Here is a 24,349-nt window from a genome sequence, read left to right on the forward strand (position 1 = left end):
TTCAGACAAATTTCCTCAGAAATTCTGCAGACATCTTTACATGTTACACATAGCTGTAATTCCAAATCAGTATGACCTCGGAATTATATCTTAGGACATTAACAAACATTTACACATTCAAATGTACATAGTTATACTAACCATACGTACATTACATTACCTACATAAATTTTTCATGTTTTGTCTCTACAATATTTTAATATATTTTTTAAAATCTGTGATTATTACCGCCTTTTGATATGTTATGAATGAACGAGTTGAATTTTTTAATACTTTTATTCATAGAATTATTCAGTCCTACATTATCTGTGATTCTGTTTGTTATTTAAAATTTCATAAATAAGTTTACTCTGTTCTTGTTTGTGGTTGTGTGTTTTCATATACTAAACCCGCTGGTGTTTTATAATCGAGAAAAAATAAAATTTTTACCAGTTACGTATTTTTTGTGAATAATACTTGAACATAATAGTTAAAAATATCACCTCCCTTGAAATAATTTTAAATTGCTTATCCCAACAATTTTTAAAACTTTTGTATTTATTTTGAGATAATGAACTTTACTCTACCTTTGACTCACCCTGTACTGTGGTTAATATTTCGGCCAGTAGAGTTATGTTTTATGTAGTCCTGAATAATAATTCGCTGATACTTTATTCTTGAAGAAATGCCTAATAGACATTCTGGATATTTGGTATTAACAAACAATCTCAGTTGGCCATTAGTTCAGATTGAATCAATAAGTAAAATAAAGTGCATTTTTAAGGGATCTATCCAACAAATCAAAATCTAACCACAAACAAAAATTTTACAAGCTTACCCAGTTCATAAGTGGGACACACTGTATATAATTTTCCTCTTTTAATTATTGGGTACTAAATTTGACAGCAGTCAATGCATTTAATATTTCAACGTGTATTTTCAGTTAGTCAGCGACCAAATGTTCGTGAAATCAACTTTGAAGCAGGCCGAACTCCAATCGAACTTTACCCCCGTATATCTCTATCAATTTTCCTTCGAAGGTTACTTAACGTCGTTTCTTCCCTATATCGAAGGTAACTAACAGGTTGGACTTTTGGAGAATTAGTGATTCTAAAAAATTGCTTTAGGAACGGGAAGGGCTGGTCACGGAGAAGAAGATCCGTACATTTTTGCATCGATGCCGCTGCTGACGGATCGAGAAGTGTTGGTCAGCCAGCAGATGGTCAAACTATGGGCCAACTTCGCGAAAACCTTGTAAGTGTAATTTCCACAACTATCAACTGAAACAAACATTACAGTTGAAAAGGATAAGCAGACAATATTCTATTATAATAACAAAACGAAATTCTGTTCTTAAAATCGTTGGTGCTTCACATGTTTATGCGCGACTACCATTGGAATTTTCAATTGCCTTTTAAACCGATACCTTTTACTAGCTTTATATTTTAAGAAATACAAAAATGCACAAGCCATATCAAAATAGTGCCAATGGCTTTATCCGGCACCATGCATGAATAGTAAGGTTTCTTTGAAACTCCGGGATACCATGGATATGCCACCAGTAATACACGAAAGATTATTGACATTTTTGTTTGTTTTTAAACGATTTATTTCTTATAAATAATATCACAGAGCTATTAGCTACTACTAACCTACACTTTGCACTATTTTCCCTCTAAACAAAGATTTTCACAAACGATTTCATCGATTTTTCGAAAGTATACGCACTCCTCACTAAACTCGAGATTTCGGTAACGGTAGGTCCTACGGGGCCCCCATTGGTACGCAAATGATCAGCGTCGAAAAAAAATTATTTTGTCTGTCCGTTCTCCGTTCTCCATTCTCCGTTCGCTGTTCCAGAGTTTTTCGACGATAAGATCCGAACGGTTTGAGCTACATGCTTCAAATTTTGCTCATTTTTTACTCTCCACGGGATGCATAATATATGTAAAAATTGCTGCGTTCAAACTTCAGCGTCCATCTTTTTTTTGTCGATTTTCGACTGTTTTTTGGACGTTGCTATGAAACATGATAAGTGTCCGAAAATTGAAGCTTCTTAACTTCAAGTTTGGCAGGCGAATTACGCTTGGTCCCCTAACGGAACCTATTGAAATGGGGGTGGGGGGCGAAAGTATTAAAAAAAAAATAAAAATCGCGTTTGTAACGGTCTAACAAAAAAATCATTTCCCGAAAACTGTTTATGCAACAGAAAAAATCTTGAACGAGAAGACGCACAAGATTTGGCTCCGAAAAATTTTATTCCAAAACTGTACAGGGTGGGCCGCATTTTCAAAACAACTAAAAAATGTGAAAATAGTGAAAATTGGCTATGACTAAAAGACAGTATTTTAGATATTAGTTTCTTTTACATGACAGATAAAACTTTTTTGTTTAAGGTTTTGTTCTATTGTAAAGGGTGTTCCCGATATTCCGTGTTATATAAGAAATGTCCTAAATTTGCAGATGTCGACTTTAAATTTAGCAAAGAAGTAAAAGTCCATGCCCACATTTAAACAGTGGAAATTTTGCGCAATCAAACTTCACCAAGTATTTTTTAAAAATTTATGTTTTTTTTTTGGTTATTTTGGGTTCCAGAAGAACATGCTCTTCTGCATAACCATTGACCGGATCGTCAAAATTCTTTAACCAGCAGACGTGGAAAATCCAGTGTTATAACATTTATTTTATGCATTTTTTCTATTATATGCAAGGTTTTCCAATTATAGACAAAAATCTAAAAGACCCAGAAAATTGTTCTTTTCCAGAATAAATTATTAATGGGAATCAAAAATCGTAAAAAATATAGCCAATCGGTTCAAACAGTGTCAAAGGCCACATCAAGGGCTACATTTTTTGTATTGACATTTTTCGTCACGCTGCTCTAGATACTTGAAAAAATCCGTATGAAAATCACTACACCTCGGGTTCAGTCAAGACGCGATGACGTCATTGATTATTACGGCGCACTGCATGGTTTCAGAAAAAAACAGGAAATGTGGGAGATCCAGGGCTATAACCTATATATCCAAAACTTTTTCAATTATGTACAGGGTGTGTCGATTATGGGCAAAAATTCAAAATGTCTCGGATATATAATTGCCGTTTTCGTTGGTTGAATTATTAGCCACAAATGAAAAACTATTAAACATAAGATAATTTGGTTGAAGCAGTATCGTGAATTATGTCGACAGAGAGTGTCGGGTCTCGTCTATTCTACAGGGTACGCGAGATACTTGAAAAAATATCATTGGAAATCATTTGAACAAATTTTTATATTTATCATAGTTTGCAGTGTATTTGAAGTTTAGCGATAAGTGAAATACTCTTTGTACTGGGTGTATGCACAATTTAATTATATCAATTTTGCGAAAGTTCTATTGTGGTCCGCAGGAGCGGGTTCTTTTTGAAATCTACTTCGCGCTACGAATTTGGCCCGCCCAGCGACGATTTTTCGAAAGCAATCTTGTTTTTCTAGGTTGGTGGTTAAATTCCGCAAAGTCATTGGTTATAAACGAGACTTTAAATCCCTCGCATGCCAAGCTGAGCACAGTTGCTTCATAAGTTCTTTTATTATCGGCATAGGCATGGTCAGTATACAGAGTCATCAAATTGAACGCCACTGATTTCTTTTAAAATAAAAATTGTACTTACAATCTCCAATAATTTCTAAAGAAATTTAATTTCTTGATTTTTTTCACTTAAAATTAAAAAAAATTCTCTGTATGGTTCTGTAGCTGCAGAATTTAATAAATTATTTGATTGGATCCTTTTTAATGAAAGAAAGGCTTAAACGTCATAAAAAACCTAGATATATTATGGCGACCTAATTAACCAAAATATTATTTCTCCATAGACAATTAGTGGCACGCCACTGATTTCCGTTAATAAAATAATGACACGCATTCATTTATGAGCAAATTTTTTTTTAGCCTGTGGCACGATTTCCTTTTTTAAAAAAATGCCAAAACCGTACATCGTATTGAAAAAATCAAGAAATAAAATTTCTGGTGCCACTGGTGCATTAAAAAAAAAGTGGTACACTAAGTAATGCCCCTTGATATATAATACATGTGCGCCAAGCTTCATTAAAATATCTAAAGTGGTTTTACAGATGTTAAAAAAATATATTCTATTTTTGAAAAAATTATCACCCTGTATATCGAAAGTTGAAAGGTTTGGGACATATTTTCATTTGAAGTTTTTTTTTAAACGGACACAAACATTATTGACATTTAATTTAATACATTTTTCCTCTGTCCAAATTTAAAAACACTTTAATCAACCTAACCTTATTTAGGTATGTGTTTTTTACGTAATAAAAAAAGTTTTTCGTTTTATGCCTAGGATTTCCTCTTACATTTAGCTGCTTTGGCAAACGAGTGATTGATATTTTATTATTGGAAAATAAATGCCTTCTCCTTCTAGTTGACATTTAGCTAATACCTAATTATAATTAGAACTATTAGATACAAACCTCTTGACCAGAGACTGCATGGCAATAAAAGCTTTCCTTGCATACCTAGTAATGCTAAAATATTCAATAATTTTGTCTATAAATAATCTAGATAACTATAATTAACCTGAAATGTTCTATACTTAGTTTACAGGATATATATTGGTGCTAAAAAAATATTAATGGCGACTTTTGACAATCCAAATGTGTCTTCGAAAATTACAATAGTGCCAACTGTCAATCGCGAAAATACCAACGTTATTTTAAAGGTAAAATATAGAGAAAAATACCGTTTATGGAAAATTCCATACGTCTCCGACAAACTCCATTCTTCTTTACCAGATCAAAATAATTTATTTTATACTAGCATAATATATTTTATTTTAATGGTCCTTATGGAGCAACTTAATTTTGATACTTTTCGAAATACGCGCATTGGTATTTTCAGGAATCCCACTCCTGATGCATCGGACCCGCTGTTCAACCTCACGTGGCCGCAAGTGACCCCCACCAACATTCAATATTTGGACTTTGACGATCAGATCGCGTTGAAACCCAACAGAAAGGAAAAAGAAATGGCAATGTGGAATTACGTCTATTACACTTACGGTCAGCAGCCTTTCAAGGGATTTTAAGTTGTGCTGAAAGTAAATTACAAATTATGTGTTTTATTCTTCTTCGAATGCCATTCATCATTCTTCAATGATGAATGGCATTTGCAATAATCTCAGCGAACCTCTATCCTGGGCAGTTCGAATTTACTACAAAAATGGCGGGAAATTCAAATCTTGTGTTAATTTGGCTTACAATGGTAGCAGTAATCAACCATTATCATCATCTTTGCATATATAATTTGCGAGACGGTGATTCATGTAAAGAAAATAATACCCACAAAATAAATTCAAGAGTGCAGAATTACGATCCTTTTTTGAATAAATATAATCAATAAAAAATAACAAAAACACCATCTTGTGTTTGGTGATGGCTTTTCAACTACTGCATCGACTGTTTCGTTTTTATTATCACATCCTGTATCATTCCAACACAAAAACTCCCTGGTTCCATATTCAGCAATTCCTTTACCATTCATTCTTGTTTTTCAAAACGCCTCTTCAGTTTTCTCTAACATGTTAAAATATTCATTTTTTTACTATTCTGTTCCGAGAATTTGTACAGCTTGTACTGTTCCTATTCCAAAAATGACATTTTTTTCTCGTCTTTATCGGTCCTTTCCTAAAATTCTCCGTCTTTTCAAATTTGTTACCAAGTGTTTTTGCAAATGAACTCCACAATGAAAGCAAATATTATTGGGAATGCATGGTGGCCTTTCTGATTGACGTACCATTTTTAAATTTTAGTTCTCGTTATCAGTAAAGATCCATCAATACTGAGTGCCTGATAAATAGCCGAGCACGCCTTTGTCACTGATACTTCAAACTGATGATGTGGAAATGATTAGAGAGAAGAGCAGATGTAAAGTGTTTTAGTTCTTGTGGCAGTTATTCGAGTTGAGGTAGTTTTAGGGATCTGTAAGCCCGAGAGTTGATAACGGATGATTTTTGAGCCTCATGGTGATGCCTGTGTGCGTAGGTTTTCTCTAAACAAAAATTTTCCTATTGATAATTCTAATTCAATGAGAAAACTTTTGTTAGGGTGCATAGAATTTAAATCTTGGAAAAATTCTTACCGTGAGGCTAAATAATAAAAGTATCATCAAGGTAGCTTGTCCATAATTTTGGTTTTAGATGGGGTCTACGTCGAAACTGGCAAAAGTATCGTTTGGATTTAAATTAGTGGCTTTTAGTTGTTCCATGAAATAATGAAACGAATTGAATTAAGTACGAATGAATGAAATGAATCAGTTGGAATATATTCGAGAACCAGTGATGTTGGCAGTAGGTCGAAGGGTAATCCTGATTTGTGAATCTTCACTAGTCCATAGAGAGAGGAATTTGAGAGTCATGAGGGGTGACAGACATTTTCACGGATTCTAATAGATAAGAAGCCTTAATAACAGATTTAGGGTTGCGATCCAAAGATGACGTAGGATCTTTTTTAATTAAGATCCGCCTGAAAGAATATCTTTACTTTTTTCCTGATATTCACTTGGGTTCATGACCACCGTATCTAGTTAAAGAATTCCGATGTCGGTATTTATTTTAGAGATTTTAAAGCAATTCGTTAGGCTTTTTGATATTAGACTTGGGAATTTACGATTTTATCAAACGATTGTGAACGGTTATGATGATACGAAATGCAAAAATGTTCGCTGATAAAGAGAAAGATGACATCTAATCAGTGTCCTTATAAATAATATAAAATCAGAAACTGTCAGTACCATCCCACTAGTGAAAACGAAAATGCGTCGACTTCTGAGTTTGATATTTGTTTCAGTCGCGGTAAGTCATATAAAACAATGGCATTTTATGCTTAAAATTCATCTCAATATATTTTGTTTTAATTATATAAGTTTGTACCTATCCCGGAAATTTAAAATAGCTTAGACTCAATATACATAATGTAAAATACGTGGTATTAAAAAATCCAAAAGGAAATTAATAATGAAATGTGATTTTGAAATACAGCAATTTTGCGAAATATTTATATTGCTTGTTGGTATGTTTGGTATTTAAATTAGATCTCTAAAACTGTTGTTTCAATATATCCTGATAATGTTCCAGAATTGACAACATTTTCTATTTTTTTTAAAAGTCATATTGCAAAAAAGGAATGGTTGGAGTTTTGATTGCCGTTCGAGTTGGTGGTGACATTTCAAAGTTCTCCACTTACACAATTTCAATTAAACTTTATTTTAACGTTTGTTTTTAAAATTTGGATTTTCCTATTATCAGATTTTTGAAATATTTTTGTTTTGGATCTGACTCAGAGAGCGATACTCATTTTTTTGGGCACGCTCGCCTAGCATCTCCTCAGCAGAATAAACATTGCATGGTGCTGAATTAAAACTAAAGTTACCTCATATTGAGTGAACAGAAAAAGAAAATTCGCGTGCCTTTATATATTGAGTGTGCTTAAAGTATGATGATTTTAAATTAAATAGAATTTCTAAAATGTTTTTACTAACAATTTTTATAACTTATGTATTTAACATTTTCCCATAACTTTTGAAATCAATATATAATATATACTTTTCAAAAAAGTTCAGTTTTAATTAATTAAAATTTTCCCTTATTGAACAATGGGGTTTAATACAAAAGGTTGCAAATTTTTGCTTACACTTTTCCCTTTTACACGTATGTCTTAGGCTCAAAGCAATTTATTTTGTTAATTAATAGAATTGTGTCGTATAGCAACGTATTAATATTTGTAACCATATAATATTTGAGGCATTAGATAAAATTTAATTCGTTCAACTGGCATTCAGTGTAGTTGGTATTTAATTCGGATCCAAATTTAAAATATTTTCGGTTTCAATAATTGTTTACCTTTTTGTTGTTAGTTGGCCTTCACTTTAATATTAAATTATCTCACCTTTCCGGATGGCTATGACATCATTACCTCCAATGGCAGACGCGCTTTTGTTCTATATTAACCGTTCGATGAAAATGTGTTTTTTTAAACAAGCCATAGTTATCTACGTCGGAAGTTTTGTTGTTGCTTTAACAGTAAAAACGCACATTAGGATGTTGATCTATTAAAAACTAATTTTCGTTTCAAGTTGGCAGCCGATTTAATCGTCGACCTCCCCGATGGTACAATCAGGGGATCCGAAATCACCTACGATAACAAGAGTTACTACGCTTACCGAGGAATTCCCTTCGCTGCCCCTCCGCTGGGAAAACTAAGATTTCAGGTAAAATATATCTAATATACTAATACTTTTATAATTCTGGATACTTGATTCGTAGTTTTACAACATGTTTGAGTCATTTTTTAAATAAACTTGACTTGGTTTTCTATTTAATTTGGAATAATTTCCCAACTCACCATTTATTAAACTGAGGTGAATTTTACTTGGTCAATTATTATTTAAAAGGCTTCTAGATTCCTTCTGCTAGAGAAATTACCGTAATTAAAATGAGTAATGGAGCTTACTGGCATTTCGGAAAAAAATTACTAAGAAAATATAAGTATGCATAGCTTCCCAAAGAACCGCTAGAAAATGAACTACACATCAAATCTAATAAAGAGACTCTACATATAACTGTAAAGATACATTGCTTTATTTTACTTGTAGTACAGATTCTTACAAATCTATATAGTAATTGTGTCCTCAACACAGTCTTGATTGTTTTAAACTACACAGTCGTTCACAAAATAATACTGACAACAGCTACAAACGTAGTAAATACCTTGATGGGATGATAACCTTAACCTTAACAAGTACGTTATAACAAATGTGTCATTTGAAGTAATCGAATTAAGTTTTATTACCGCTTTATTAATAAAATAAAAACATTAGATGTTCGATTGTGCTGCCACCATATGGAAAATTTGAATCTTAACGTGTCCTGGAGATGCGGCGTTGCCGAGGTTTACTAATTTCTGGTGGATTGATTGTAGCAGTGAGAGGACGGCACAATATCGATGCTGCTGATGATGATAACTTAGTTAACATTATACGAAGTTTAAGTGGGGTGTAAAACTACTAAGTTTTACGGTTTTAGCAAATTACATCCACCGTGAATGCGTAAAGCGAAGTCTGTGGATATCGGTAAAAAAAAACAGCATATCCAAAATAACAAAACATCGATGAATAACTTTGATTTAAGTCGCCCAGTCATAGAACTAAATTTGGGATAATAGCTGACAATAAGTAACAATAATTACGATTATAAACTCTATAGAGTACATCATAGTCAAAATTTCTCAAAACAAAAAGCAATAATTTCCATGCAAAATATAATTTGTGATTCTAGATCATTAAAAAGTATTTGACGTTTCGACGACATTGTAGCTGCTGAAATGGTTGTGTAAATAGAGAAACAAATTTGTTCTCGCGACGAATTTTATATAGCTATTATAGAGTTATATAATATTATATTTTTTTATATAACTAATTTCAAACGCAGTTTAATTTTGTCGGTATGTCGTAAGGAACAAAACTGATTAATTCAAATCGCCATGTTTTTTATTGTTGATATGGAAATGAACCATCTTATCATAAATAGGCAAAATCACATTAATATCGATGAAGTTTCAATTGTACCTTCGGATTTGGAATTCAGAATGTAACAGAACGATACACTGTTTTTTTAATTTTATTAGGAACAAAAAATGTTTAAACGTAATTTCCGTTTGTTTTTAAATTTTGGTAAGGGTATTTTTTTTAGTCATAAAATTGTATATAAAGTGATTAGATACCTATTCAATTTAAGTGAAAAATTTGTGAATTTCATTAAGGCACTAGCAACCAAATAATCTTGGAAAGCATCATAAGAGCATTTAACAAATCATTTTTGTCGGTATTGGTATCCTATAAAAATAAAAATATTTTTTTTCGTGATTCTTAAAAAAATGAAAATTTTATATTGATATTTTATAAGTATTCTGTAGTGGTGGTGTACCGCTAATTATCTTTTGAAACGATCCTTATAAAATAATTTTATGGTGTTGTCAAAGAACACAGAAATGTTATTTAAAATAATCGATGGCACCTCACTTTCAGCTCTATTTAAGATTTAAATCTTAATTTTAACATTAAGTTATTAAAAATTAAATTAATGTATCTGTAAGCCTCCAAGCAAAAAATTATAAATGCAACAAGAACAAAAAAAATATGAAAAAAAAAAAAAATACAAGAATAAATGACAAAAGACGGGAAAATGTCTAAAATAAAAAGACTAAGGATTACATGTTAGATTTGCTCGTTTTCAATATCAAATTTAAAGTATCATTTGTGTTTAAAATTTTTGTATTATGTATTAAACATTTGTTAACATCAATATGCAGCAGTGTAAATTTATGATATGTGATCCCGCACAACTTAAGGGTTTCAGGGAGCATTTTCATTTGTTTATTTAATTTATATTTGTCGTTGTCGTAGAATGTTATTATTATTATTATTATTTTTATTATTATTACTATTGTTATTATTATATTAATATAATAAGGTATACTACAATTTTTAGGGCGTTTGTGCAACTTGGGTAAAAAACAAAATAATTCTCAAAAGCTAACTTATCTCACTGACAATTTTAATGAAACAAAATTGCAAGCAATTCTAAAGAAATTACAAAACAGAATAACATGGATAGTTTAAAATTATAAAAAGTGTTTCCTAGTTAGATTGCTAACTGATTTTTCCAAATTACCATAAGTGTTGGATAATAAACGCAGTTTTCGGTTCCTAGGCTCCAGTACCTCCTCAACCATGGGATGGTGTGCTAGATACCAACGCAACAAGAAGCTGTTGTATATCCATGACGCCGAGCATAGAATAAGCCGGCCTGGAAGATGAAGATTGCTTGTATCTTAACGTATACACACCTCCACGAAAGGCGAGTATGATTTTAAACAGCAAATTTATAGCACCACAAGAAAATCGAGAGAAAATGGTTATTTTTCACTACTTCTAGATTACCGAGAAGTTGCCGGTAATGGTCTGGATATACGGAGGTGGTTTCAGCACCGGATGCATCTCCGATGTTACTTCTGGCCCCTTTTTCCTATTAGACCAAGACCTGGTCATCGTTTATATCAACTATAGGGTGGGATTGTACGGGTTCCTGTCCACCCAAGACGACGTCGTTTTGGGCAACGCTGGCCTGAAGGACCAGCTGCTGGCGATGAAATGGACCAAGAATAATATCGCCCTTTTCGGGGGAGACCCGGAAAAAATAACCCTTTTTGGGGAAAGCGCTGGTGGCATTTCGGTGGGAGCTCATGTCGTCAACAAGAAATCGGCAGGGTTATACAGGGCCGCCATTTGCCAGAGCGGCTGCTCGCTGACTTACATGGATATCACCAATCCGAAAGACCCTAAGCAAGCGGCTTACGACTACGCGAAATATATCGATCCCACGATTTCCGAGAAAAATACGACCACGGAAATTCGCGACTTTCTGCAAAGTGTGCCAGCTGACGTGCTGACACCTGCTTATAACGTAAATAGTCAAGTAAGTACTAAAAGAAAAACCTTTAGACGCGCGTAGCTGGGATGGAAAAATGAGACGAATATTGCGATTGAACAAGTCCGCCAGTAATACTCTTTCTTTTGCTCATATACCGAGTGACAACCAAGCTACTATTCAAGATAGCTTGCGATAGGGTTGAAGCTTCTGAACATTTGTACAGGGTGTTCGGAAATTGATTTCGGAAACTTGAAGGAAAAAATCAACGTGGTAAATTGATGGTAGTGCCATGTGACGAAAATTCGAAATCGGAATATTTTCCGAGTTATAGCTCGCCAAAAATCATTTTTTAAAATTTTATTTTTAACGCAGTGGGATTAGTTTTCTTAAGCTGGTATTTTACACACAGTCCTGATTTAGCAAAAGTCATCGTTACAAAATTAAATTGTTTCAGAAATCTGCCACCATGAAAAAATTAATAAATTTAACAAAAAAAGACTACTATGAGAGAAAAAATTTAGAGTCAGATAATCAAAATAAAACTGCTTAATCGGCCAAAGAATTTTGAGATTAAGAATAATGTTAATATGTAGCATTAGCCAATTTTATGAGCAACTTTTTTATAGAAGCTCCTAATAAAATAGTAGACAAAATTAAGGAGTCATCAAACATGCACAAAAATTGGAAGCTTCCCTGAAAGTAGAAAGAAGAAATATCGAACTTAATAAAAAATAAAATAAAAAACAAAAATTCTTATGGCCCTGATAGTGTGCCGTTTGTAACATTCAAAAAGTGTGCCGGCTACCTGAGTCCATTGACTTCCCTGATCAATCTACATATTGGGCTTGCGATTTTTTAATTTGACACAAGTTGCTCCTCTCCTGCCTTATTTCAACATACTGCCTACGACTTGTTAAGAACGATCTGAACCAGTTCAGAGCTATTCAACGAATTCCGTATTGTTCCATCCTCTTCAAAAGAATTTCGCGGTTCATACAGTCAAACCGTCCTGCTAAGATCAGAAAATATCCCAACAGCGTGCTCTCCAGACTCAATGTAGTTGATAACATGCTTCAAAAATGAATGGATCGCTGTTTTTTTTTTTGTTTTTACTTAAATAATCGATCAAGCCGTCAAGCATGGCGTATTCAAATATTTTAGCAAAACATGATGTGGTTGCTATTGGACTATAATTTTCTGCAGAATGCCTGGCGCCCTTTTTAAAGATGGGGGCCACACGCGGAACTTTCAGGGCTGTAGGAAAAACTACATCTTTTAATGATGCATTTATCAGGGAAGTCAATAGACTCAGGATATAGTCGACACACTTTTTGAATATTACAAAAGGCCCATAAGAATTATTGTTTTTTTATTAAGTTCGTTATTACCTCTTGAGGGAAAGTTCTAATGTACATACTTTCAGGAAAGCTTCCAATTACATCTAGAAATGAATTTTTGTGCATGTTAGATGACTTCTTAATGTTGTCAACTATTTTATTGGGAGCTTCTATAAAAAAGTTGTTCATATTAACATTAATCTTAATCTCAAAATTCTTTGGCCGTTTATTCCTTCCACTTATGTCAGACACAATAGACCAACAGTTTGATTTTGATTATCTGACTTTAAAATTGTTCGTGCCTTTTTGTGTTAAATAGATTAATTTTTGATGCAGATTTATAAAAGACTTTTATTTTGCAACTATGACTTTTACTAAATCAAATATTTCGATTTCGAATTTTTCTTGCATGACTTCCTACCATTATTTTACCAATTTGAATGTTTCCTCAAAAGTTTCCCAACTCAATTTCCGAATACACAGTAGAAGAAAAACGATTGAATTGCGTTTCCTTCAACTTTGTGATTTCAAATCCAATACTAATTTTTTTATGCAAAAACGAAGTGTGCCAGATTACGAAATTTTACGGTTACTTACTTCTCATTCAAAGCAAAGTAAAACATTAAAAACAAAATTTGTACCCATTAAAAAAAAACACAGTTATCACGAAAACTTTGATTGTATGAAAACGATTTAACTTTTTTATTCTACATACAGTTAAATTCCATAAGCATTTGCAAAATTAATAATAAGACAATGTTATTTCAACAAGTTTTGAAATAACTGAAAGAAAAAACAAGATTGCTTTCGAATGATGAGTGCGTCGCTTTAACAGCTATGATTTTTTTTTCAATAGAGTAAATGGTTTTCGAGAAAATACTTGTTTTCTGAAACCATGCAGTTTTTGGCTGAAGATAGGTATAGGAAAGTATTATTTAAAAACAATCATAAAGTATTAGCGGACCTGAAAGTATACGTGGTGTAGCATTAAGAATTGCAACATTCATGTTACTTTTTCGAAGAAGCGGCAACGTCGCACCGCTCTTTATGGAACTAACAAAACTCTGACCAATATAGCGATATAGGCCGCGAAGCGTTTGCCGAAATAAAAATTTAAATTTCTGTTTAAATTGTAATTTCAAGTGTTTCAATAAAATTAACGTTTAGACAGGTATAGTCATAGAAACTGAACACGAAGATGCTTACGTCACAAACCGCAGTTTTCCCTTACTGGAGTCTGGAAATTTCATTCAAGTTCCACTAATACTGGGCACATCTTCGGCGGAGGCGCTCACATTTTTCGCTTTTATGGGCGGTAAGTTACAAATATTCATTAATTACAAAAATTCAATAGCAGTTTCTCGACGACATTGCAACATCGCGTTTCCATTGACTCTGAAATTAAAAAAAGTGCTGTAAAATGTTGCAATACCGATTTTAATTTGAGGACTTCTGTTTGGGCGATTGAGCTTAACTCAAACTGACTCGCATACTACTCGGTACCAGCTTATATATTGTTTGAGGGGGGCGGAGCATCAACATGTCTTCCCATGGTGATAGGATGGTTTGGTGATGGATTGATGGATGTATGGAATAAGATTTGATTTCCGGTTTCCTGATGGTGGTCGGCAACTGCTGATGAGTTGATTTATCATAGTCTTCAGGTTCTTTCATGTTCTGTGAGCCTAGATGATATTTTTGTCCTGGCTCTTTACTCTAATGTATTCTTTTCCACATATACATGGAAAGCTCCAAACTGCTGGTATCTCAAACAGAATTCCTTTCATTTCATTAAACAACTAAAGTACCTGTTCTTGAAACTCTCAACATTATTTCAAATATTTTAAAATCTGAGTATCTGCAACCAAGCCACCTCATCATTATTGAAAAATGTTTGTCATTTTTCCTGTAACTGTCAAACTCATGAATAGACGTCGGGAACAGCTATGGGTTCTGCATTATCACCAGCTATCGTGAATATATTTATGGAAGTGTATGCAACCTAACATAAGAAACTAATAATAATCTAATATTCTTAGATATCCTAATCAATAGAAAATAGGACCTAACCTGGCATTGTCACATCACCAGCAATCCTAAAAATTATCGGTTTGTCACTGAACTCACAAAATACAATTCATCACAATCTTCCAAAGAAGATGAGTCCGATAGCAACCCGGACTTGTCACATTTGTCCTTCCTTACATTCAAAACATCACTGACCACATATCAAAAGTTCTTAAGAAATATAACGTCAAAACCAGATTCGTCAAAGACAAAATTCCATTTGAGATACCAAGAGCTATGTCACGCCCCACCTTTAGCTCCGCCCCCTCCTGTAACCATAGATTTGTGTTAGCTACTTTAGGTCTTACGTGTAGGGGGCGCTACCTAGATGTCATGTACTATATTTTTTGTTTTAATTGTGCTTTGGAATTGTTTAGGAGTACCTCTAATCACCGCCATAGGATTAACTTATGATCTAAATCCGAGTGGTCTCTTGCCTTGGGATCTAGAGCTCTTGCCCGGTGCCAACGTTACCGAGGTGGGATCTATAATTAAAGAGGCATACGTTGGTCCTAACGGCTCGTTCACTGAAAACTTGGCTGCCGTTGTAGAAGTAAGTCCGTTAAAACGCTAAGTGTATAATTGTTTTTTTAATTTTTAAGTATTTAATTAAAGAAACTGCGATATCCTAATTGGTAGCGTAATTGAAGAAAATACTAGGCAAATCAATTCAAAAAACATTTTTTTTTATCTAGTTATTTTTCTCGCACCTGAAGCAATAGATTAGATTAAATTTTTAAAACGTAATAATACCAAATATTCTCAAAACTAATTACCCACAAGTATTTTGTTATTACAACAAAGGTCATTAATACCAGTTGCTTGAAATTGAGGTACAAAAAAGTTACTTACCTGAATAAAACCTAACACATACGCTCTTTGATAAAGTTTCAATAAATATTCTTCACAAATTCTTTGAAAGAAACTCTGGAAGATTAGGAATATTCGATGTTGGTCTCTAAAAGATAAAAGTAAAAGTCATAACAAATTATCTATCCAATTTTATTTTGGTATTAAAGCAGTTGAACAATTCCATTTGTATAACAAAATTATTACCTGCAGGTGATTTCTGCAACACCCTGTATACATAAAAATATATCTTGCAAATAGCTTACAATTTTTTGAATAAATTTTGCATTTGACGTTTTTTTTCCCAAACTGTAAATAAGAAAGTTAAAGGTAGGGACATTATAAATGATCATGCAATCTGAATCGAAATGTATTTTCAGTTAGTCAGCGACCAAATGTTCCTGAAATCAACTTTGAAGCAGGCCGAAATACAATCAAACTTTACCCCCGTATATCTCTATCAATTTTCTTTCGAGGGTTTCTTAACCCTGTTTCTTCCCAACATCGAAGGTAAGGCTGAAATTTCGGAAAATTAGCGTCTCTAAATAATTGCTTTAGGCACGGGCAGGGCCGGCCACGGAGAGGAAATGCCTTATCTTTTTGCCACGATGCCGTTGCTCACCGATCGAGAAGTATTGATCAGTAAGCAGATGGTCAAACTCTGGGCCAACTTCGCCAAAACCTTGTAAGTGAAGTTTCCTCAATTATAAGGAATTTAAATAACTTATAGTCTCGCTAAGTGAAGTCTTTATATATATATATATATATATATATATATATATATATATATATATATATATATATATATATATATATATATTTGCACGTTATTCAATGGAAAAGAAAATAAGGTTTTTTAAATATTTGAAAAAAAAAATAAAATCATCAATATCCAAAAGGCGCCAAAAAATACAGCTTGTACATGGACATTTAAATTGTCTTATAAACCGTTTATCTTTAGGCAATGCAAATCAAAATGATTTTTTTTTAATTTTTAATATTTTGGCCCCAATCTTCTCCGAAATCTGCGAATTAAAAATATAGAGTTGCTATTTTCAGGAATCCCACTCCTGATGCATCGGACCCGCTGTTCAACCTCACGTGGCCGCAAGTTACCCCCACCAACATTCAGTATTTGGACTTCGACGATCAGATCGCGGTGAAACCCAACAGAAAGGCAAAGGAAATGGCAATGTGGAATTACGTTTATTACACTTATGGTCAGCAGCCCTTCAAAGGATTCTAAATACGTTGAAATATATATTAATTTGTATATTATGTAGTTTTTATTTTTGTGGGAGAAGGAAATGATTTTTAATTAACGGTGCTCACAAATGCCCCGTTAGATAAAAATTGTGTTTTTGGGACTTGATATAGTTAGTTTGCATAAAATGTTGCAAAACCAACGCTAGATATATCACTGTCTTGTGCTTTAAAGAAAATAGCGGTGATCTGATAAAAGAGGCCTGGCTGGACAACTCGTATGATCAAGATAAGCGTCAATATATAATTGAGAGCTGTGCAAAAATTGCAAAGCAGGATGTAATAAGCTCTGCAGCTACAAGAAGTCTAACATACCGTGCTCCAGTCTTTGTGCCAACTGCAATGGTATATCATGTACCAACTCAGGAATTGATTCGGGCGACCCGGATTTAAATTAATTCATTCATGTTTTTTTTCTATGGAAATAGGGGCTTGTTATTTTAGTTTAAGTATTTTCCAAAGATTTTTGACATGTCAGTTATAATATTTCTCATTTGTGTATGGTATTTTGTATTTATTGATAGATGTTGTAGTTTTCTGATATCACAACACAACTGTTGCAAATTTTTACAATTAAAAAAAAATTCTAGCTATTATATCTTCAATACGATTATATTAGTAAAATGCTGGAAATACATATTTCCTAAGTATTTTTTTATACTCTCTTGAAATATTTTTTCATATATGTAATAGATATAACAAAATTTTGTCCGATTTTTAGGGTGGCGGACCTTTTTTGAGGCCCTTTTAGTATGTTAAAAAGGGAGTAGAGTAACACCTCTTCTAGGCAGTCCCAGCTGTATAGAAATTTGTTCCACCTAAACATTTATTTGTATTTTACTATTCGGGAAAATCGAACAAATAAAATAAATTCAATATGTGCGTCACGCCAGGCACTCGGCAACTCGTGATACACGGACAATGAGGTTATGTCTTAAGTAATTCTTTATACCAGAAAGCCTTTTATTTGTTCATTTGTTATTTCTCTTTGATAAAGGCCGACGATGTGAGTGAGTGAGTGAGAGTTCTCATTGCACAAAAAGACACTCCTGACTGGCTGACTGACTTGCTTTGTAATGTATGGAAAGTTTTAAAAGACCAATCGCCAATCTTTGCTGCTCTTGCAGAGCAGTTAGAATTATAAAATTGGAGAAAACCTAATAATTTTATCTAGCAATACAATTTACGTTATGTCATTAAATTTTAAAGAAAAAGAAAATGCAAAATCATGATTCAAATAGAAAGCCTAAAAAAACTGTTCAAAATTGTCACCATTAGGTTTGTCACTCATAACTGTTTGTGCGACTTTTATCTGAAAAGAAAAAAAAAAAGGAACATAAAACTTATTTTATTAACAAATTGTACGATTTACTGGGTTCTCTAAGTGTATGGTAAGAGTTTCGGCTTCTTCTTCGTATTAAATACAGTTTTCGCTTAAATACCTTTATTTATCGATTAACATATATATTTCTTTTTGAATTTGCAAGAAAATATTATTTGAGAAATTTACTTTTTATATAAAGTCCTGTCTCAGCTTAAAGGAAACCCGCATTGCATGATTACCATTCTTGTGTTCTTTTTTAACACTTATTCCATTTTTTTGTATTTTTCGGAACTTTATAAATATCTATTACCAATAAATACGAAAGGCTTTTGTTTTTTGCAATTGCCGTTGAATAAAACACATCTTTAATTTGTAACTAAACGTTTAATACATCTTAAAATCCATTAAATGGCTGTTGACTGTAAGTGTAATAAACGCGATTCCACATTGCGATTTCTTTTTCCTTTCTGTTGGGTTTCACCGCGATCTGATCGTCGAAGTCCAAATACTGAATGTTGGTGGGGGTAACTTGCGGCCACGTGAGGTTGAACAGCGGGTCCGATGCATCAGGAGTGGGTTTCCTGAAAATAGCAACTCTATATTTTTAATTCGCAGATTTCGGAGAAGATTGGGGCCAAAATATTAAAAATGAAAAAAAAATCATTTTGATTTGCATTGCCTAAAGATAAACGGTTTATAAGACAATTTAAATGTCCATGTACAAGCTGTATTTTTTGGCGCCTTTTGGATATTGATGATTTTATTTTTTTTTTCAAATATTTAAAAAACCTTATTTGCTTTTCCATTGAATAACGTGCAAATATATATATATATATATATATATATATATATATATATATATATATATATATATATATATATATATATATATTCGGAAAATTAGCGTCTCTAAATAATTGCTTTAGGCACGGGCAGGGCCGGCCACGGAGAGGAATCCCCTTATCTTTTTGCCACGATGCCGTTGCTCACCGATCGAGAAGTATTGATCAGTAAGCAGATGGTCAAACTCTGGGCCAACTTCGCCAAAACCTTGTTCGCTCGTTGAACTCCGACTGGAATCCTGCAGACGTTTCGCCAAAATCTCACTTGGCATCTTCAATGCTCGCGCTCCGAAAACACTTCGAACACTATATATATATATATATATATATATATATATATATATATATATATATATATATATATATATATATATATATATATATATATATATATATATATATATATATATATATATATATATATATATATATATATATATATATATATATAACTAACAAACTAACAAAATGAGGAAAATATTAAAACTAAGTTGCTTTTAACTAAGCCAAGCGAATCTAGTACAAAATCAAATATAAGCTATAAGTTATTTAGATTCCTTATGAGGAGTTTACACTTACAAGCTTTTCGCGAAGTTAGCCCAGAGTTTGACCATCTGCTTGCTGATCAATACTTCTCGATCGGTGAGCAACGGCATCGTCGCAAAAAGATAAGGGGATTCCTCTCCGTGGCCGGCCCTGCCCGTGCCTAAAGCAATTATTTAGAGACGCTAATTTTCAGAAATTACAGCCTTACCTTCGATGTTGGGAAGAAACGAGGTTAAGAAACCCTCGAAAGAAAATTGATAGAGATATGCGGGGGTAAAGTTCGATTGTATTTCGGCCTGCTTCAAAGTTGATCTCACGAACATTTGGTCGCTGACTAACTGAAAATACATTTCGATTCAGATTACAAGCACCGGCTGATCATTTATAATGTCCCCACCTTTAACTTTTTTATTTACAGTTTGGGAAAAAAACGTCTAATGCAAAACTTGATCAAAAAACAGTAAGCTATTTGCAAGATATATTTTTATGTATACAGGGTGCCGCAGAAATCACCCACAGATTAAAATTATATATTTTTTAATAGAGCATCCTGTATATTATATGCTTAATAACATTCCCTAAAAATTCTGCCGATTTCTTGTATAATATGTCCTATGCACAAATGAAATGGTTCCTGCGCTTTTAATTTAAAATCAGCAAAAATTAAAAAATATTCTAGAATTAGTAATTTATATGTTAGGTGGCTGTGAAGTAGGTCGTCACCAACACACCAAAATGCTTGTTTACAACTGAGGGTGACAGTTACCGGTCGTATATTAAGCAAAACTCATGTTATCTTCATTATGAAAGAGAAAACTATTAAGTGTGAATTGCTGAGTTGCCAATTGTCAATAACCGTATTTGTTTTTAGTATTAAAAAAAGTTAATTTGACTGGTGCAGTTATTTTACTATGCTTAACCTAAAAAGCATATTAAATTGTCTTTCAATCAGCATCAGTATCTAAAAAAAATTAAATTGAAGTCAAACGTTCACAATGGGCCGATTTTTAAGCACGCAAGTTTATTTGTTAGCTTAAACGCAACATTACAAAATATTCTAGAACCTATAACTTAGGTACGTATAAAATAATACGTAGGTAATTAGTGGTACAAATGGAATTTGTAAATCTGGTGTAGGTTTTCTAACTAAAAGTTATCAAACGGAAAAATCGGTTTTCATTTACTGCACCTAATTTTGTTTTAATTTTAACTTTCATTTTTTCTTTCTTTTAAATTAATAGAAATAAACTAGCACAGAATTTGTGAGAAATATTTATTAAAACTTACTATTCAATTAAGTAACTATTATATTATAGATAAAAAAAGTGGCGAAAACATGGGCGTTCGACATTTCCTTCAATTACACTACTAATTAGGTCATCACAGTTTCTTTTATGGCGATAATGCTTTGTGGTATTATTTTTAATTAAATACTTAAAAACTATAAAAACAGTTAGACACTTAGCGTTTTAACAAGCTTACTTCTACTACGGCAGCCAAATTTTCAGCGAATGACCCATTGGGACCAACGTATGCCTCTTTGACTATAGATCCCACCTCGGTAACGTTGGTGTCTGACAAGAGCTCTAGATCCCAAGGCGAGAGGCCGCTAGGATTCAGATCAAACAATGATCCTATGGCGGTGATTAGAGGTACTCCTAAACAATTCCAAAGCAAAATTACAGTATAGTATAGTTTCTTTTTTCAAGTGAACATATTCTCCATTAAATCACTGTTTTCTACAATTGGTTATGGGGGTTTCACGCCAGAAACCCCAAAATTCAACCAGCTAACAAGTCAGCGAGAGTCAGTCGTTTGTAAATCAAACTGCCTGGCTAAACTGAAAGCACCTGCTTATATATTGTTCAGAATGGAATTTTAGGTTAAGTTCTGAAAGAGAAAGAATGATATTGGCAAGACGTCAGCAAGTTTGTTCACTGTCACTGTCACTAGTCATCGAGAATATATTTATGGAAGCCTTTGAGAAGAAAGCTCTCTACACCTTTTAACTAAAACCAAAATTATGGAAACGCTACGTCGATAATGCATTTGTTATTTCGCTTCATGCTCAGGAATCCCTGGTATATTTTCTTAGTCATTTAAACTATATACACCCTGACATACGTTCTACCATTAAAATGAAAACAAGCAACAACCTTCCATTCTTAGATATTCTTATCAATAGAAAATCAGTCCTAACATTGGGTCATTGTGTTTACAGAAAACCTACGCACACAGACCGATACCTTAATGCCTTGTCACATCACCATCCGTCCCAAAAATCATCGGTTATCAACTCTCTTGTTTACAGAACCGTGAAACTATCTCAGCCAGAGTCATTGAACTCAAAATTGGAACACCTTACCTGTGCTCTTCTCTCTAATGATATCCGTTAAAGATATTAAGCGTTTTATCACAAAATACACTTCACCATAACCTTCCAATATCAATGAAACCGAAAGCAATCCCACACTTGCCACTGTTGTCATTCCTTATATTCAAAACATCACTGACCACATATCAAAAGTTCTAAAGAAATATAACCTCAAAACCAGATTTACCATTTGTCCGAAAATTTCTCAACATCTTCGGTCCGTCAAAAACAAAATTCCATTTGAGATGCCAGGAGTTTACAGCACTCCATGTGGGTTAGAAACGTATCCTTGCTTCACCACCATCTAACGGGTTGATTTGTTGGGGGTGTGGACTGTATTCTTGCGGGGCTGGTTTATTTTAAATGATAGCCGTTTAACGCAACACAAACTATACATAGTTAAGGCGTTTAACAAATCACTTTATTCAAAATAATCACAAACATACAAATTGCGTTAAAACAGAGATTAAATTTCCTCTAAAGAAATCGTTTGAGAGGCTAGTCCAAAGAGGACACCGACTTATAAAGAACTATAGTAATAGTGAAAGGGGTTTAAAGGGGGGTTTAGCGATAGGGCGATTTTCACATGCCTATTATCAAGGGCGGTCGCCGCCAACTAGCTGCTTAGTGCAACGCATGTTTGGAAAACAGGCGCCGTCGGGGCGGTCAGTGACGTCTATGCAGCGTGATCAAAGAAGGCGATAGACGTTGCCACGTCTAACGCAATATCAACGTTTCGAGGGCATTGGGTTGTTTTATCAACACCAGACCTGACGAAAAATTTCAAATAGGCTCAAAGAATATAAAAGAGACTTAAGAATAAGAAAAATAAACTCATCAGCAGTTGCCGAACACAATCACGAAACAGGTCATAAAATTTTATTAGATAAAACTAAAATTCTTGCATGTTATCGGTTCTTCTACCCACGAAAAATCCGAGAGTCTATAGAAATCTATGAACAGCTTAACAATCTTAACCGCTACTCAGGTCAAAACAAATAAGAACTAAAAGTTCGGATTTTCAAAAAATTACGTACAACAGGATGATTGGCGAAGCGTTAGCTAGTTCAACTCAACAAAAACCGACCCATTAGGAATCCAGAATTTTCATAAAAAGTATTACAGTAGCTTGTGCAAGTTTAAAGTAGCATCATTTAATTTGTAAAATCATAAAAAAATATTTTGAAGTAGTAATCTTCAATGCAAATTAAAACACCCAAACAAAAGTGGTCAGATTAAAATTGATTGTACCCACGACATTTCACAGAACTTTTTTTATTTCAGAGTCAATTGAAACGCAATGTTACAATTATGATTTCCAATTTTTTGTTCGTGTTATTCAACTTTTCCTATCAACTTACCGCCCATGAAAGCAAGAAAGGTGAGCGCCTCCGCCGAAGATGTGCCCAGTATTAGAGGAACTTGAACGAAATTTTCAGACTCCAATAAGGGAAAACTGCGGTTTGTGACGTAAGCATCTTCGTGTTCAATTTCAATGACTATACCTGTCTAAACGTTAATTTTATTGGTAGCGAGATACGAAGAAACGCAAGCAGCGAGATACATTAATTTAATTTTTGAAAATTTATTTTAAAAAGAAAATGATTTATGATTTCTGAACAAACAGAAATGTCGCCCTCAAAGAGGCGGCCTAGATTGTTATTGTACGACCAAAAATATAGTGCATTTATTACTTTGGAGTTTTAAGTATTTTACAGTACCTTAACCGCAGATCTTCGCAGGACCTTGCTAAAACCCATCCCAACGGATGTTTATTCTGCATTAACTAGGTCTTGCCTGAGATGGACCGTAACGAATATTTGTAGAAACTTGACATTTTTATTTGAAACGTAAATGGGCCGTTTTAAATTGGATTAAGCATTGATGCTGCGGCGTATTTTCGAATAAGTAGAAGCGTATTTTTTTAACATCAGGTGATACGTATCGTTCGTATGAGGACTGCCTTTTATATTCCTAAACTAGTCGTGCCATCTGGCGACTAACGCTTTTATAGGGAAGTTTGACATTTTGAGGTTAGGTTTACTCAGTAAGGTTTTGGCGAAAGACTATTGTTTGTGCTTTTTGTGATAAATTGTGACTGTTAAAAATGGAACTCAATGAGGAGCATTTTCGTGAAATAATTTTTTACAACTTTAGACGTGGAGTAACTCAACAACAATGCATCGATGAACTTAGTTCGACTTTTGGAGTTAAAGCACCATCTAGGACTACTGTTTGTAGCTATTTTTTCGACTTTAGTCTTGGTCGCACTTTTCTTAGG

General features: G+C 33.4%; 3 protein-coding genes across 5 annotated transcripts; 2 read left to right on the forward strand and 1 right to left on the reverse strand.

Annotated features, from left to right (window-relative positions):
- Window positions 1-893: 893 nt before the first annotated feature.
- On the forward strand, window positions 894-5,085 carry LOC132706230 (carboxylesterase 4A-like). The gene is made up of 3 exons (XM_060677439.1): window positions 894-1,052; window positions 1,107-1,233; window positions 4,881-5,085. Exons 1-3 carry the CDS (start codon window positions 938-940, stop codon window positions 5,065-5,067), a joined length of 429 nt encoding a protein of 142 aa, XP_060533422.1. The 5' UTR covers window positions 894-937; the 3' UTR covers window positions 5,068-5,085.
- Window positions 5,086-6,647: 1,562 nt separating this feature from the next.
- Window positions 6,648-16,992, forward strand: LOC132706116 (pyrethroid hydrolase Ces2e-like). 2 transcript variants are annotated; one of them, XM_060677235.1, is made up of 9 exons: window positions 6,648-6,831; window positions 8,112-8,246; window positions 10,747-10,893; window positions 10,972-11,511; window positions 13,971-14,118; window positions 15,248-15,423; window positions 16,100-16,229; window positions 16,278-16,404; window positions 16,779-16,992. In XM_060677235.1, exons 4-9 carry the CDS (start codon window positions 10,993-10,995, stop codon window positions 16,963-16,965), a joined length of 1,287 nt encoding a protein of 428 aa, XP_060533218.1. In that variant the 5' UTR covers window positions 6,648-6,831; window positions 8,112-8,246; window positions 10,747-10,893; window positions 10,972-10,992; the 3' UTR covers window positions 16,966-16,992. The 2 variants fall into 2 exon arrangements, with proteins under 2 accessions (XP_060533218.1, XP_060533219.1); XM_060677236.1 differs by lacking the exon at window positions 6,648-6,831 and adding an exon at window positions 7,964-8,058.
- Window positions 16,993-18,652: 1,660 nt separating this feature from the next.
- LOC132706229 (cocaine esterase-like) lies at window positions 18,653-23,506 on the reverse strand. Of its 2 annotated transcripts, XM_060677438.1 has the most exons (6): window positions 23,430-23,506; window positions 22,256-22,838; window positions 21,177-21,352; window positions 19,903-20,032; window positions 19,728-19,854; window positions 18,653-18,887 (listed from the first exon to the last, which is right to left on the reverse strand). In XM_060677438.1, exons 2-6 carry the CDS (start codon window positions 22,278-22,280, stop codon window positions 18,701-18,703), a joined length of 645 nt encoding a protein of 214 aa, XP_060533421.1. In that variant the 5' UTR covers window positions 22,281-22,838; window positions 23,430-23,506; the 3' UTR covers window positions 18,653-18,700. The 2 variants fall into 2 exon arrangements, with proteins under 2 accessions (XP_060533421.1, XP_060533420.1); XM_060677437.1 differs by lacking the exons at window positions 22,256-22,838; window positions 23,430-23,506 and adding an exon at window positions 22,060-22,199.
- Between the last annotated feature and the right edge of the window lie 843 nt (window positions 23,507-24,349).

This window comes from Cylas formicarius, unplaced genomic scaffold (genome assembly GCF_029955315.1).
Source record: "Cylas formicarius isolate icCylForm1 unplaced genomic scaffold, icCylForm1.1 PGA_scaffold_8__14_contigs__length_24414737, whole genome shotgun sequence".
Lineage (NCBI taxonomy): Eukaryota > Metazoa > Arthropoda > Insecta > Coleoptera > Brentidae > Cylas > Cylas formicarius.